The 14,937-nt window shown below is 35.8% G+C and overlaps 1 protein-coding gene across 1 annotated transcript in view; it reads right to left on the minus strand.

The window, feature by feature from the left end:
• Positions 1-14,937, minus strand: part of pappab (pregnancy-associated plasma protein A, pappalysin 1b) — a gene marked incomplete at both ends in the record, with an annotated part of 129,655 nt that overhangs the window by 84,180 nt on the left and 30,538 nt on the right. Inside the window, one exon of the mRNA XM_079816087.1 lies at positions 10,943-11,444. Coding sequence (XP_079672213.1) covers positions 10,943-11,444 — 502 coding nt within the window. The remainder of the gene's footprint in view (positions 1-10,942; positions 11,445-14,937) is intronic.

The raw sequence follows: 14,937 nt of genomic DNA on the forward strand, positions 1-14,937 counted from the left end.
TCTAAAAATGATTTAAAAATATGCCAAATTACTTTTCTTTTTTTCATTTATGATAAGTTTATAGTAGTTGTATCAACCTGACATTCTGACTTTATGCCTCCCAGAAATGTATAAAATAAATGTTTAATTCAGAGAATAAAAACATGTATATCATAGGAGAGGTGTACAGTATTAAAGTTATTTAAAGTCAAAATTAAAGTCTGTTGTATTTGTTTTTTTCTGCATAACTTTCTGCTAACTTGAAGTGTGAATTATGAAAATGTCTGCACAGAAATGTCATCTAACATTTATCAAATACGAATATATGCAAACTGATGTATATATATATTTTTTGCAATGTGGTCTGCACTTCAATGCAGCTGGACTTTGAAACAAGCTACGCAGAAGAGTGAGATATATAAGTCTGTCTTTTCTGGTGCTTGTAATTGCGCTCTATAGAAGAGCACACTCATACTCCTCAGCGAAACCAGTCTTTCTGAAGGTACTCCTCTCTTTCAGCCCAGATGCTGGAAAAATCATATTATAGTATTCGCTGTATACCTTCAAAAGAAATCTCATAATGCTAAGCCCTCAGTGCAGCTGCTCGCTGCTGGAAGTGTTTAGGAGGAGAATGATGATCTAAAAACTTAATTACTTCAAAGGAGTGGAAATAATTTGTCATTTAAAATCAAAATCAGAGTTCACATGGCTAAATAAAACAACAACACAACCTCAATCGTATAATTTACCAAACCACAGCTGTTTGGTCATACCGCAACTCAACCCAAGAGATCCATCAAGTGGTGCTTACTATACGCTGTATCAATGAAAGAGAAAAACGCTGCTGGAATCCATGACAGCTAAAAATGTGAAATTCTTGCAATATTGACCTTCAAGTGTAGGACGCAATCTCTTCAGATTACTACAGGAAAACAAGAAGAAACTGCACAAAAACAGATGTCTAACACAGAATGTCTTGCTTGTGAATAGATTCTTGATGAAAATCTCCATATTTAGCTATTTTGAAGTCATGACTCTGCTTTAGTGCCCTGCTATTTTCAACAGAAACGAAGTAGCTTCATGTATGTGTGCAACAGCTTTAAAGCTACACTGTGTAACTTTTTTAGTCTATTCTTAGCTAAAAACACTTAGTTCTTTCAAAAATATATGTGATCATTAATGTATATTTACTTCTTTCAAGTAATAAAGTATTCTCGTAAGTTTATAATATGCCATTGAAAATACATAAGGTAATGGGATCTAACGGTGGTCGCCATGTTGCCCCTCCATCTTGAAAGTACATTAGCCAAAGAGGGACATACCCGTAAATTCAAGCTTCGCCTTTCGCGTTTTAACCGGTTTTAACACTGTGCGCGTCAACTTGTTCAGACTTGTCTGGTGCATGCGCAGAGAGTTCATCTCAGCAGCTCCAGTAACAGAGTTATACGGAGTTTTCCTGGCTTGTTTATTCCTCAAAAGTCTGTTTTTCCTTGTGTGGTATTTCTGTGCGTTAGTTGATGTCACCTCAGAAGTATTTTTGTGTCAACATACAATAGCGTAATGCTCACCTATTTGAATAATCATTCAGTTATTTTGTTATCAACAATGTTTATTCGTTTATAGAAAATATTTGCTTGTAATGTATGTTGATGGAAATATGTATCAGGTCTGATCGGCATATTAACACTTGTTATACAAAAAATTATATATACTTCTTTTAAATTATATATAAAAGTTATACACTTTTGTAATCCGACACCGCTTGTTAGCAGCAGCAGCGGCAGCTCCGCTCCTTTTAATGCAGCTGCATTTAGTGCCTATATATGGTACAATAAGCTCTGGTTTACGGTTACATTATACAAATGTAACTTATAAGTATAGTTATACAGTTCTTAACTGTGTATCTTCTGTCATGTCATTATCATGTATATTTACCATCCTTATTTGTTCTCTCACAGAAACCACATTTATGTACATATACATGCAAACCTGTTTATGCCTTGCAATTGGATGACTGAATAAACATTACTATCATCAAAGTTCACTCTGGATTAGCTGCAGTTCTTTCTAGCCGAATAATTAGGCCAGTTGAGTTCCAACCATCCCACTGCGCACAGAATATCCCACAGGCACCGTGTCGAATGTGGACGAGGTCGAACTGGAAGCCATATTAATCTTGGACTAAATCGGCCACCGTAGGAGTTAAAACGAAATCGGAATTGAGAGGAACAGAAACTAAAATTCACTGGATGGTCATATACCTTTTCACCACTAGATGGGGGAAAATATCACACAGTGTAGCTTTAAATTAATTATGCACAACATAAATTTGCATTTCCTGTACATGCTTAGAGAATGCAGGTTGGGCGTTCTTTTACAACACTGTCTCTGTGACTATCATATGGATAAATTTGGAAATGAAAACACGGGCATGTGAAGCAGTATGGAGGTTCTCAGAGGCCATGCTGTTTAATCACTCTCCATACTATAACAGCGGTGATCTATAGCGGCTGTTCTTGGGCTGATATCAGATATTATAGCACATTCCCCTGCCACACTGAAGAGCTCTCATTAGGAAGCCTGCCTCTTTTAGCCAGACACCACTTTGATTGGGGCTGCTTTCACAAGTTACAATGAGTGATTGCCTGCCTCTATTGGAGCCGAACTAGGCTTGCACCTGGAGGATGAAATAGCCATGTAATTTTGTGCCACTCTGGAGCTGACAAAACATTTTATGGCTCTTGTTTTCCTGGACGATATGAAAACGATCTCTAGTTAATTGTCACACAGCGATCAGGACTGTGTGGACTCAGCAAAGGCCACCCACACAGAGGACTAAAAAGGAAGAAGAAGGGCGTAAAACAGATAGTGGACTAACAACAATTGGACTGACAAGAATCATGCATGTAGTAAGGCTTTTCATTTCAGGTAGTAAACTATTTACTGATCATCAAACGATTCCTGATAATTTAGTAACATTTCTCACAGGTCTTTGGTAAACAACTCCCCACCTTCAACTCAATTACTGAACATGACAGTATAATGAGCTTTTCTACTGGCCGTGCCAGGCCAATCGTGTTTATTTGACCTGCCATCATATTTACTGGCTCCACAATTATTTATTTTTTTAAATAAATAAATATACACACATACATACACTATATTGCCAAACGTATTGGGACACCCCTCCAAATCATTGAATTCAAGTGTTCCAATCACCAATCAATGTATAAAATCAAGCACCATGCAGACTGTTTCTACAAACATTTGTGAAAGAATGGGTCACTTTCAGGAGCTCAGTGAATTCAAGTCTGGTACCGTGATAGGTTGCCACCTGTGCAATAAGTCCATTTGTGAAATTTCCTCACTACTAAATATTCCACGGTCAACTGTTAATGGTATTATAACAAAGTGGAAGCACTTGGGAACAACAGAAACTCAGCCTACAAAGTGGCAGGCCACGTAAAATCACAGAGCGGGGTCAGCGCATACTGAGGCGCACAGCAAGCAGAAGTTGCCAACTTTCTGCAGAGTCAATAGCTATAGACCTCCAAACTTTATTTGGCCTCTGTCTGGCAATCGGATGGACGAGTCTGGGTTTGGCGGTTGCCAAGAGAAAGGTACCAGGCCTTCTCGTCCAAAATCAGTGCCTGACCTCACAAATGCGTTTCTCGAAGAACGGTCAAAAATTTCCATAAACACACTCCTAAATATATAGCAAATATATAGAAATAATAACATTCAAATGAATAACATTTACATTTTTGGGGTCATTTCTTTAAAAAAAAAAAAAAAAAAAAAAAAAAAAAAAACTTTTATTCAGCAAGGAACTGAAGACATTGATAATGTTACAAAAGTTATTTCTACTTCAAATAACTGCTGTTCTTTTTAACTTTATATTTATCAAAAATTCTGAAAAAATGCATCATGGTTTCCACAAAAATATTAAGCAATAAAATCTGTCACCTTGGTGACAAGTTGAAGTCACCAAGTCAAACACATGTATAAGGTCAAATAATGTAAGATTTAGGAGCAACACAATATTGTTTCTTCAACTCAGAGTGACCCCAGGTCATCAGTCCATACAGTACTTACTGTTGAGCTCTGTTACTGTTACTGTTGAGCCCTGAGATGTTCATTTATGCAACTACTGCAGAATTCCTTTAGACTAGCTGTGCAATAAATCAGTGCACTAAAATATCAGTACTCAAAAAAAAAGTTACTGTAAAATTCCCATAAGGGGAACTTGAGGAATCACTTGTGCTGGTACTGAATAATGAATTTCTTGGATTTGGCTTTTAGGTGAAGTGGAAGTCTTTCTGAAAAATCCTGTATTAGAACAGCTTTCTCAACAGCACTTTTGCTTTGTGGGTTAGGGTTAGAGTTTTTCGCTGATCCCAGAACGGCACAAGCCTGGCGATACACTGGCTGATTTCTCACCATCTGGTGAATACAGCTGTGCAGCATTAATATATACAACAAACCTTTTCAATTAAAAAACACATTATCGGAGTAGATTAAGCTGTTGGCTGATGAAGCGGGATACCTCGCTAACACAACTTGGACTGTGCTACTACAAACTTTTCACATTTTGTTTGGATATGTCAGTATAAATACGACTTTTTAATTCTGCAAACATTTCTAAAGACTCTTTTCAACTAAATATTTTATATATATATATATATATATATATATATATATATATATATATATATATATATATATATATATATATATATATATATATATATATACACACGTCTTTACCTAATGTACTGCTGCTACAGCTGTCGTTGCATTCACTGTAGTTTCATTTGTCAGCCAACTTTTTGGAAACAAGAAAAGACACCCAAAACAGCCCAGAGTGAGGACAGTGAAGTTCAGCGGGTTCAAATTGGATCTTGTTTATACGCACTGAGTTGATTTTTTTGTGAAAGCTAATGTACATTACTGGCAGCCTGCCGACTGAGGTGTGGTCTTGTTCTGCTGGAGAGCCCAGCATTCAGAAACTATGAGAAAAAAAAGTCCAACACAATTGACACACAAAAGGAAACTGAGACAATGCCTGCCTACTAAATGAGTAAAGTCTTCATTAATGTACTGTTAATAAGAGGCATGTTGGCAAGTAAGAAATAATGAATGCTCAATAGGCATTTTTACAGCTTTTAAGAAGCCATTTGAAGTTGGATCCATGTTTCATGTTTGTATTTTAGTTATTTTAAGAAAGTAATGCGGAGGTTCGCAACAAAGGTTTGGAGGAAAAAAAAGAGAAACATATGCAATTAATTGGAAATGTCTTTCTATCTAAATGCCCTTGCATACTGCACATAATATACAGTGCAAGCAGTGTAGTCCGATTTACAAACGTATGATTCATATTTATTGCTATCTATCTATCTATCTATCTATCTATCTATCTATCTATCTATCTATCTATCTATCTATCTATCTATCTATCTATCTATCTATCTATCTATCTATCTATCTATCTATCTATCTATCTATCTATCTATCTATCTATCTATCTATCTATCTATCTATCTATCTATCTATCTATCTATCTATCTATCTGCCTGTCAAACTGTTGGTCTCTTTCTGCTGTCATCAAAGAGGCAGAGGCCCTTCAAACGCTCTCCAACTGTTTTGTGACCACTCCAAATTTATGAGTATCCCATGAAGTTAAACTGCCTGGGAGCACTTCGGCATGTATCTCTAAGATGACAACAATCTGGCTGTGAAATTCTTTGAGTTGACCTGAACCCCCCAGCCCAAGGAATAAAGGGCTATGTCTGAAGACCTCACACAAAGTACCTAAGACATCCATACAATGGCAAAGCACATCAACACATGGCAAAAGCAAAGAAACCATGTTCCTAGAAATGTGTTGAATAGTGTACTGCAATATAAAAGTGCATTGGTAACACTTTAGAATAATGGTCATTAGTTAACATTAGTTAATGTATTAACTAACATGAACTAACCATGAGCAGTACATTTGTTACTGTATTTGTTCATCTTTGTTAACATTAGTTAATATAAATCCAGCTGTTCATGGTTTGTTCATGTTAGTTCACAGTGCATTAACTAATGTTAACAAGATTTTAATAAGGCATTAGTAAATGTTGAAATTAACATTAACTAATAATGAACTGCACTTATAAAGCGTTTATTAATCTTTGTTAATGTTAACTAATGTAGTTAACTAATGTTAACTAATGACCATTATTCTAAAGTGTTACCAGTGCATTCAGTCATCTTTTGTTTATGTTGCCAGTCATGTTGATACACTAAAGGACAAATTTTCAGTGTCCCTTTAAGAGTTAATGCGTTTAAGTTTGCCGTTACAATTAATTTATAATAGAGGGGTGAATATGTTATCCTAGGGGTGCAGCGATACATTGATATAAATCAATAAATCTATCAAATGACTAACAATATCGATACTGCATAAAAATATATTTTTTGAAACTTTAGATACGTCTTTATTTGATACTTACATTCTACATATTTACATCAAAGCGCGCATTCTCTTTTAAACTCTACAAGCGGCAGATGATCACGATGCAGAAACATAGCAGTTCTGTCATAAACGGCAGCCATGACAATGTATTCTATTCTGTACTCATTCCGTTCACATTTTCTGCATTGCGGAAATCATAGGCCACGAGCATTGAACCGTTTCATTTGAGATAAACTATCATCATAACATACACAGAAAAATAAATAAGGCAACCCGTCAAAATAAAAGTTTGGACAGTATAATTTTAACAGTAGGCTTAAATCCCCTGTTGTGTAGCACTTTGAATGTACAAAAATGAAAGGGTTTGTTTAATTTTCATTGAATAAAAGATTAATGTTGTATGCCTTCCTTTGATTTCCAGAAAAATGTAAATAGCTACATAAAACAAATAAATATATATTTAGTTAAACTTTTAATAAATTGCTGTTAAATTATTCAAGTTTCAATTAATTAGACATGCTTCTTGGTTAATAAAATTGTATATAACCATCCAGAAAAAATTAAAACAGAAAAAAAAGGAATCTGGAATATTTTAAAATGGAATTTGGAAAAAAAATAAAACAGATTTCATAGGGCCCTACAAATGAAAATATCATGCATCTGAAGTTATATTTAAATATGGAGCAACAGTGCGTATTAAATATTTATCGTTTTAAATGGCGTTCACTTAAGGACCTGAGTAGATGACACATGCGCAGTTACTTTCCACACAGGTACACACATTTTTGGTTGAAAATTCTGATGCGTGTAATAATTTCTTTCAGTTTGATAATAGAAAAAATATTTTAAAGTTTAGAATTAGACAGCCTTGTGTTGTGTAAACAATTGTGCAGTGAAAATTACCACAAATGACCACCTAGTGTCCAACCTACTCTAATACTGTTATAACCTGTTTACACATGAACAAGGGATCTACAACATGACGAAAGAAATTATTTATAATATGTACAATATCATAAAATAAAATAAAAATTGTCCAAAACTATGGGACAAGGTCAGCAATCATCACAACATAGGGCCCCATTCCTGTATTTTGCGTGGGGCCCCCAAATCACTAAATCCGCCCCTGAGGTCATGGTAATATATCCTGTAAATTTCAGAGCTGAAAACGTCCTTGTTAGTCAAAGAAAAGCTTTTATTGACTCCAGGCCCAGCAAACGATCGATCTCACAATATGCCACACCTTGACGCCATCGTGTGGTGAAACACCGTCTCAACAGAAGATCAACGCCTGATTCTGTAGCCCTGCCCACCGACTCATGCCTGACATGACATAGGCCTACATAGAGCTAAACCAGATTGAACTTCTAAGCAATAAACATACCTCATAAGCTTCATTCTGATTCTAATTTTATGAATGCATGGATGAACTTTATTTTTAATGAATATCCAGCTCATGTGGGGAAGACATTGCGCGTTTGTTCCTTCATTTCACCACGGATTCGTTTGTAAACAGGATGCAGACATGATGAGATTACATGAATGAATGAAGTAACACACTAATGTGAGTAAAAAATTGTTTTTATATGTGATAGTATTGCAATGTTACAGATCGTTTGATATCTATTGATTATGTGTACGTGTCTAACTGAACATACCATAGCACGCTGTCAAAGACTGAAGAATCCTTTGTTTGTGGTGTTGTTGGTTCATTGCGATTCAGGGTCAGACTCGGACATGTATGGGCCAGGGCTCGCAAAGCCCAACGTCCCGGGGCTATGTGCTTTCCAGACAGGCTACCAAAACGTAAGTCCAGCCTGCCGACTGACGATCTTAAATAGTGAAATAACATTCCTTTCTTGATGTGCGTTGTTCACTCTCTTGACTTGATATTTGAAGGAAAAATACAATCGCGGAAGTTTTGAACATGCTGATTTGTCTGACTCTGTAGTGAGGCTTGTGCGCATGCGCATGTGTGTGTACGGTTCGCAGTCATATCCACCGATCGGGCGGGCCAAGTAATACAAAAATAACATTCCAATTAGGGCTGTCACGATATTAGATTTTTCACACCACGGTTATTGTGGTCAAAATAATTCACGATATCGATATATTGTGATATCTATAGAAACCTTGGGGGGAAAAGTTATCAAAATAATTTTTACTTTATTTACTTTTTCTTTTTTTTACCCAACGAACATAATTGGATACTGATAAACACAGGGCACATGCATCTGTTTTGAAGCTCCCTAACAAGAGAGAAAATACTGTCAAGTTCAACAGTATGATGAATAAATATTAACATAAATGCTACTAACAGGATTGGCCATGACTAGATTGCAAATTCAAATACAAAAATAGACATTATGTAAATAGACACTGATTAATTAAAAGAAACTATGAGACGTGCTACACTGGTGGAAACAACACAAGACAATAACGCAACCATCGACTGGTTCTGACTGGTGTTTAGAGTCCCCGCCAGCAGCAGCGAGCGTTCCTTCATTGCAGCTGCAAGAGTTACGGCTTTTTTACACCTGTTCACTTCATTCGTTTTCTATGATCAGATATCTATAATATTGTGAAGAGATCTGGAGTAAATGTCTTCCGCATTCTTTTGAGGCGGATTTAAATCTGATCACTCAAACAAATCAATTCAGAAGGTGATCTGGGACGCATTTCAGACGAAACTGTGTGAATGCATCTGGTTGTTTAAACCACATATAAACATTTTACTCCTGGCAAATTATAAAAAATAAATGCGAGAGTGTGTTAAAGGCTATATATGAATAGCTGGCGCTACTGCAACACGCATCACCGCAAATGAGTAGCCTATCACTAAAGCATTAAACCAACACACAAATGGCCAGTGAAACTGAAAGTAGCCCAAATCTCAGATGCTCAAAAACACCATCATCTTCATTAAAACTAATGAGACTAAATGCCTTTACCAGTGCTTGGGTCACTCTTTCTCCTATTGCGGCCTTTGATCTTGAAATTAGCTGATGATAAGATGCGGCTCAAATGTTTTGCTTTCGTTGACGTGAACTGAATTTGTATAGCCTACAGCGCGGCAATTGAAGATCGGATTTATATTCATTTTGCAGAGAGGTGTAAGGTAAGACAACCTGCATGTTTTTATTTTTTATTTTGTTTATTATTTCAGATTCAATGGCCCGTTTCGTTTGCAAGCGCCGATGCGAGCAGCAACCTGCCTCAGCTTGTCAAAAATGCGTTTTTACTGTGGTGGTGATAAACATTTAAAATAACATTGTGATATGCTTGAAGTGTTTTATATCTATGGATTTTATTATAGGCAAGACAAGTCAGGTGTTGATTTGAGAGGCTAAATTGATCAAACCTGGTTAACTCACTACCGGCCGCTGGCCGCTTGGTCATTAGGCCTACTTTAAAAAACAAAAACTTTAATTTAACAAACATAAAAAATGCTCCAAACATTTTTTCTAAATTAACTTAATAAAGAAAAAAAAACGAAATATAACTACCTTGACATTAAAAACAAAGCTGAACTATTTTTATGGCTGAAACCATGTGTAATAGGGAGGGAGAAAAAAAAACACGGGCTCCAGTCAGACTCGGGACACTGGAGTAGCCTATTACGTGTCATGCTATATAAAGATAAATCATTGTGTTTGTTTGATAAACACATTTTGCGAGCCCTGTGATTGAATCATAATTCCGGTTGCCGTTTTCCCACACGCTTTCAAAACAATTCCCACAAGTACTGACAGGGGAGCTGAAGCTCATTAAATATGCAAATCTTATCCAGTCTTCAATGCGGCAAGCCCATAAAAACCAAGCGTTCCAGGAGAGAGCCTCAAAACCAGGGTAGAAAATAGCCTATTAGTTAATAATTGTGATGTTTTTGAATATAAAAAAACACGCGGACGTCATAAGTTGACCTCAGACAACAGTATAAAAAAATTAAAAAGCCAGTTCATGACACCTTTAAACTGTCCAAATGTTAAAATGACACACAAGTCAACTCAAATTAAAACTCAAAGTATAAAAATAAAAGCCAGTTTATAATATTATATATATTAGGGCTGTCAAAAGATTAATCGCGATTAATCGCATCCAAAATAAAAGTTTGTGTTTACATAATATATGTGTGTGTACTCTGTTAATTATTATTTATATATAAATACACACACAAGCATGTATATATTTAAGAAAAAAATATAATTTTTATATATAAAACATTTATATTTATATATATTATACATTATATAAATATATATACAGTAAATACATGCAAATATTTCTTAAATATATACATGAATGTGTGTGTATTTATATATAAATAATAATTAACAGAGTACACACACATATATTATGTAAACACAAACTTTTATTTTGGATGCGATTAATCGCGATTAATCTTTTGACAGCCCTAATATATATATATAATAGTATATGATTAATACTAAAATAACACTGCATTGTAATGAAACAATTCTGATATACACCCCTAATCCTTACCTGTCCACGTATCTCAGAGTGGGTTCCTGAAGGATAAGCCCATGTGGTGAATGTGTGAACGGTGGCTGGCGAATCAGTCTATAGCGTAGAGGATGACACGACTGGCACAAAGGATTGTCTGGCTTTGAGGCGAGCAATGTGGCGTCGATTTCCAAGTGCTGCTCCATGGTGAAGAACTGCACCCCAAACACCTCCTCCTTCACGTCTAGCTTCAGGGTTAATGGTGTGTCACAGAACACATACTGTGGACCCAGCGAGATGTTGTTACCACTAAGAGTCAGCAGAAGGATGTCGTGGATTGCAGGCAGTCCAGTCTCCTCCGGAGAGAAGAAGGTGACCCAAACAGTGAGGGAGTCAGGTACTAGAGGATAGGCAAACTCAAGCTGGAGCATACAGCCTTGGGGTGGGCAAGACGCTGAGCCAACACTACTCGAGTCTAGGCCGGCGTTGGGGCTCCAAGTGCTGACACTCGCTTCGCAGGCCTGCTCTACATCTGGTGGACCTAAAGACGAAAGCAAAGGATGAAAAACAAACACTGAGAAGTTATGAGAGTATATTAATGCAAACAAATAAAATTAAATAATGAAAGTTATGGTAAAAATGGCATTTGTGGTTGCCAGAACTTTAACGTAAAACATATGGTAGCAACATTTTAGGTTTCACGGAACTGAACCTAAATTTACAGTAAAAAACCCTGTATATCAACTAATATAAAATTACACCCTACTACTCTGTTTTGTACATGTACAATATACTGATAACCAACTCAATAAAACAGGTACTATAAGAGACAGATGATGAGTTGGAGTTTATCATAAGTACTGTATCATTTCTACAAGATGGTATACTGTATACTAATATACAGAAGGTGTGCAGAATGTCATACACACAAATACAAAACTCAAGGTAACATAATTTTTTTTGTATTTATTTTTCTGTATTAGTTAAAAAGTGTATTTTGTGTTGTGGAGGTCCCAATTGGGATGCAGGATTTGCCACTTTCAAAGTTCAATTAAATGTTCATGTAATATATTGCATCTGTGGATTAATAAAAAATAGATAGGGTTGTATAAAATAGGCACATAATATTGTAATTCACTAATATACAAGTGCACAGTGTCATGCACATAAATACAAAACTTCATCATGGTAAAACACATGAGTCATGACACTAAAATAATGTAATAACCTAATTAAATAACTTAAGACATAAAATCAGATTGTGGATAACTGTTAACAAAAACTTTCAAGAAACATAATTATTTAAACTAAATAAAATCAAACTTAAATTCTCATGCAGGGAATGGGAATATCAGTTCATGGATTTTCACTCTAAATTATAGGATGACCATTCGCTTTTACTTCCAAAGTCTGAACATTATTTTACTGTAAATCTACTTAAAATGTCCTGTTAGATCTATTAAAGGTTTGTACCATATAAGGGAACTTTCAGTTAACCAATTAACAGGTTTTTACAGTAGTATTTTTACAGTATTTTACTGTTCTTTGTTTAGTTTTTTTTACATTTAGTGTGCTTGCCAGAGAATTGCTAAGTGGTTGAAAACCCTTAAACCTAAGAATGACCAATAGTAATACTGATCGTTTGCCTTAGCAACCACCGCTAATTATTTACAGATGAACATAAAAGACTGTAGAAACAATCCTGAATGATATCAATTGCAGTGAGTTCTGCTATTGCATACGATTATTGGGTTCTTGGATTAATGAATGACATTTAGAAAACAAACAAACAGTTTCTAAGAAGGCCAAATGATGTTCTTCAGTGAGATGGCAGGAGGTCATGGGGAGAATTCTGGCCGTGGGCCCAGTTTTTCCTTTTTAGAAACTGTCAAGAGGTCATTGTGAGGCAGCTAAAGGGGGATGGGACCGGAGAGGGGGTGAACTTGACAGGGAGGCCCCACTGACGCTCAGAAGGAAAATGTACTTAAAACGAGACCTACAGCAGTGGCAAGCTACAAGCTTGCTGCTATGCTAAGTAAAGATAATAATTATATTTATTATAATGATGAGTTTCTGTGGAGCATTATTTATTTAATTCCAGAAACCTTTGTTGGCACGCAGAACAAAGTCACTGTGGACAGCTTAAATACTCCAAAATAATCCCAATAATCAAGCAGATGAGAATGGTCCTTCATGGCAACTGACTTGTTGCCTCACTGCTTTATCAGGCAGTGACTTTGCAAGCAGCATTTGCAAACGAATGTACTTCACAAAACTGATTTCGGACAGACTTTTGAGTCAGCGTAACGGTTTAATAACCTACAGCAAAACAGAGAGAGCTTTGTTGATAACTAAGCAAATATTTAATTTCTACAATAGTAATTTCTCGCTAGAAATTACATCAAAAGTGGAAAACGTTGGTCAGAAACATGTATTTACACACAAACTGATCACCAATCGCAACTTTCAGATGCCATATTTATTTTTTAGCTCAACTGTCACAGAATGGAACACACTGGATATCAAAGGTAGCAAATACATCTGTGCTGCCTTTAAAAATGTATCATATGAAGGTATCAGGAGACAGGAAGTGAAGCTAACATTGGATTTGGACGTGCCTTTATGCCTTCCTACCAGGGAATGCTTCCTCCGAGGGGCAGCATTTTTAAGCTTTCAGATGCAGCCATGGATTTTTAAAACACCACTAAAAAGATGCAAACAATAACTTTTAATTACTTTCATAAACTTTCATGCAGTGTGTAATATCTGAACAGCAGATAAACTCAGAGATCTGCTGAACAGCATATCTATTGTTTTTCTTTTAAATAATTAACCAAACCTAATTAACTAAAATGTGGATGAAATATGCTAATATTCTTTTATTTTCTCTCAAATTTCCCTGTGGGGAATTCTAGAAGATGCCCAATGACTCTCATATTATGTATACCTTTGTATTTTAAATCTGTGCTGCTTTTATTTATTTATTTATTTATTTTTGTTACCATTACCATTCCCTGTTTCTGTCCAGTTAGGGTTAGTGTAATCTAGTGTAATCTTTATCACTGTGCATCTTGTGATTAAGAAAAATGCATTAAAAAAATTGTTGTGCCATCTTTCACGTCTATAATTTTATAATTGTATTTAATTTCATGACATTTATACATTTTTAAGTGTGGCTTAAGCGTCCCTTTTTGGGGCCACTGTTGCTTTTATAATGTTGGTTTTTGATTTGACTTGTTGCATGACGAATGGAAAAAAGGTGAGGTAAAAGCTTCTTTAGCGTTTATTTTGGTTGACCTCAGTCAAGCATCATTTGTAGTCTGACTACAAGTTAAATGACAAATGGAAAAAGAGTTGGGCAAAAATTTTGTTAATGTTTATTTGGTTGACCTCAGCCAAGCATCTAGGTAACCTCCCTCGCACGTCTGACTCTGATATCACCGTTGTTCTAGGATGGGTATTTGTTGCTCAGTTAGATGGCCAAAACAAACGAGGATGTTCTGAAACTAGATGCATTTTCATAGTATCAAATGCACAATTTTTTGCAAAATGTCTCCCACATAGGTCCCCCATGTACCTCAGCTGCTGATAAAGGGAATATTAGAAGAAATATTAGATGGAAATGGGAGAAAGGACAAAGCCAGAAATATGCAAGCCATCAAGCAGAACTGGACTTTCCAAAACAAACCAATAAGTTAAATCACCAGCCTTGTATTAACTCACATCAAACAAACCGAACATTTGAAATCTTAAAAAAAAAAAAAAAAAGATCCACTTGAATAGTATTGATAGCCATCCTGGCAATCAATTGCTCATTGACACTATCAGGATCTGATCAATGGGGACACAGCAGACAAACAAAGCATTGAGGTAAGAGTGGGACAGAGAAACAAGTAATTCCTAGCATTCCTGGTTTTGTGTCTCGCATTCATTCTCATCTTCTTCATGTTTTCAGTCAACTGTGGGATTTTCTCATGAGCACAAGAAAACCACAGAGTAATTTGCGTAGCAAATCGAGTTGACTTTGCACAGCA

This window comes from Gobio gobio (assembly GCF_949357685.1).
Source record: "Gobio gobio genome assembly, chromosome: 4".
Lineage (NCBI taxonomy): Eukaryota > Metazoa > Chordata > Actinopteri > Cypriniformes > Gobionidae > Gobio > Gobio gobio.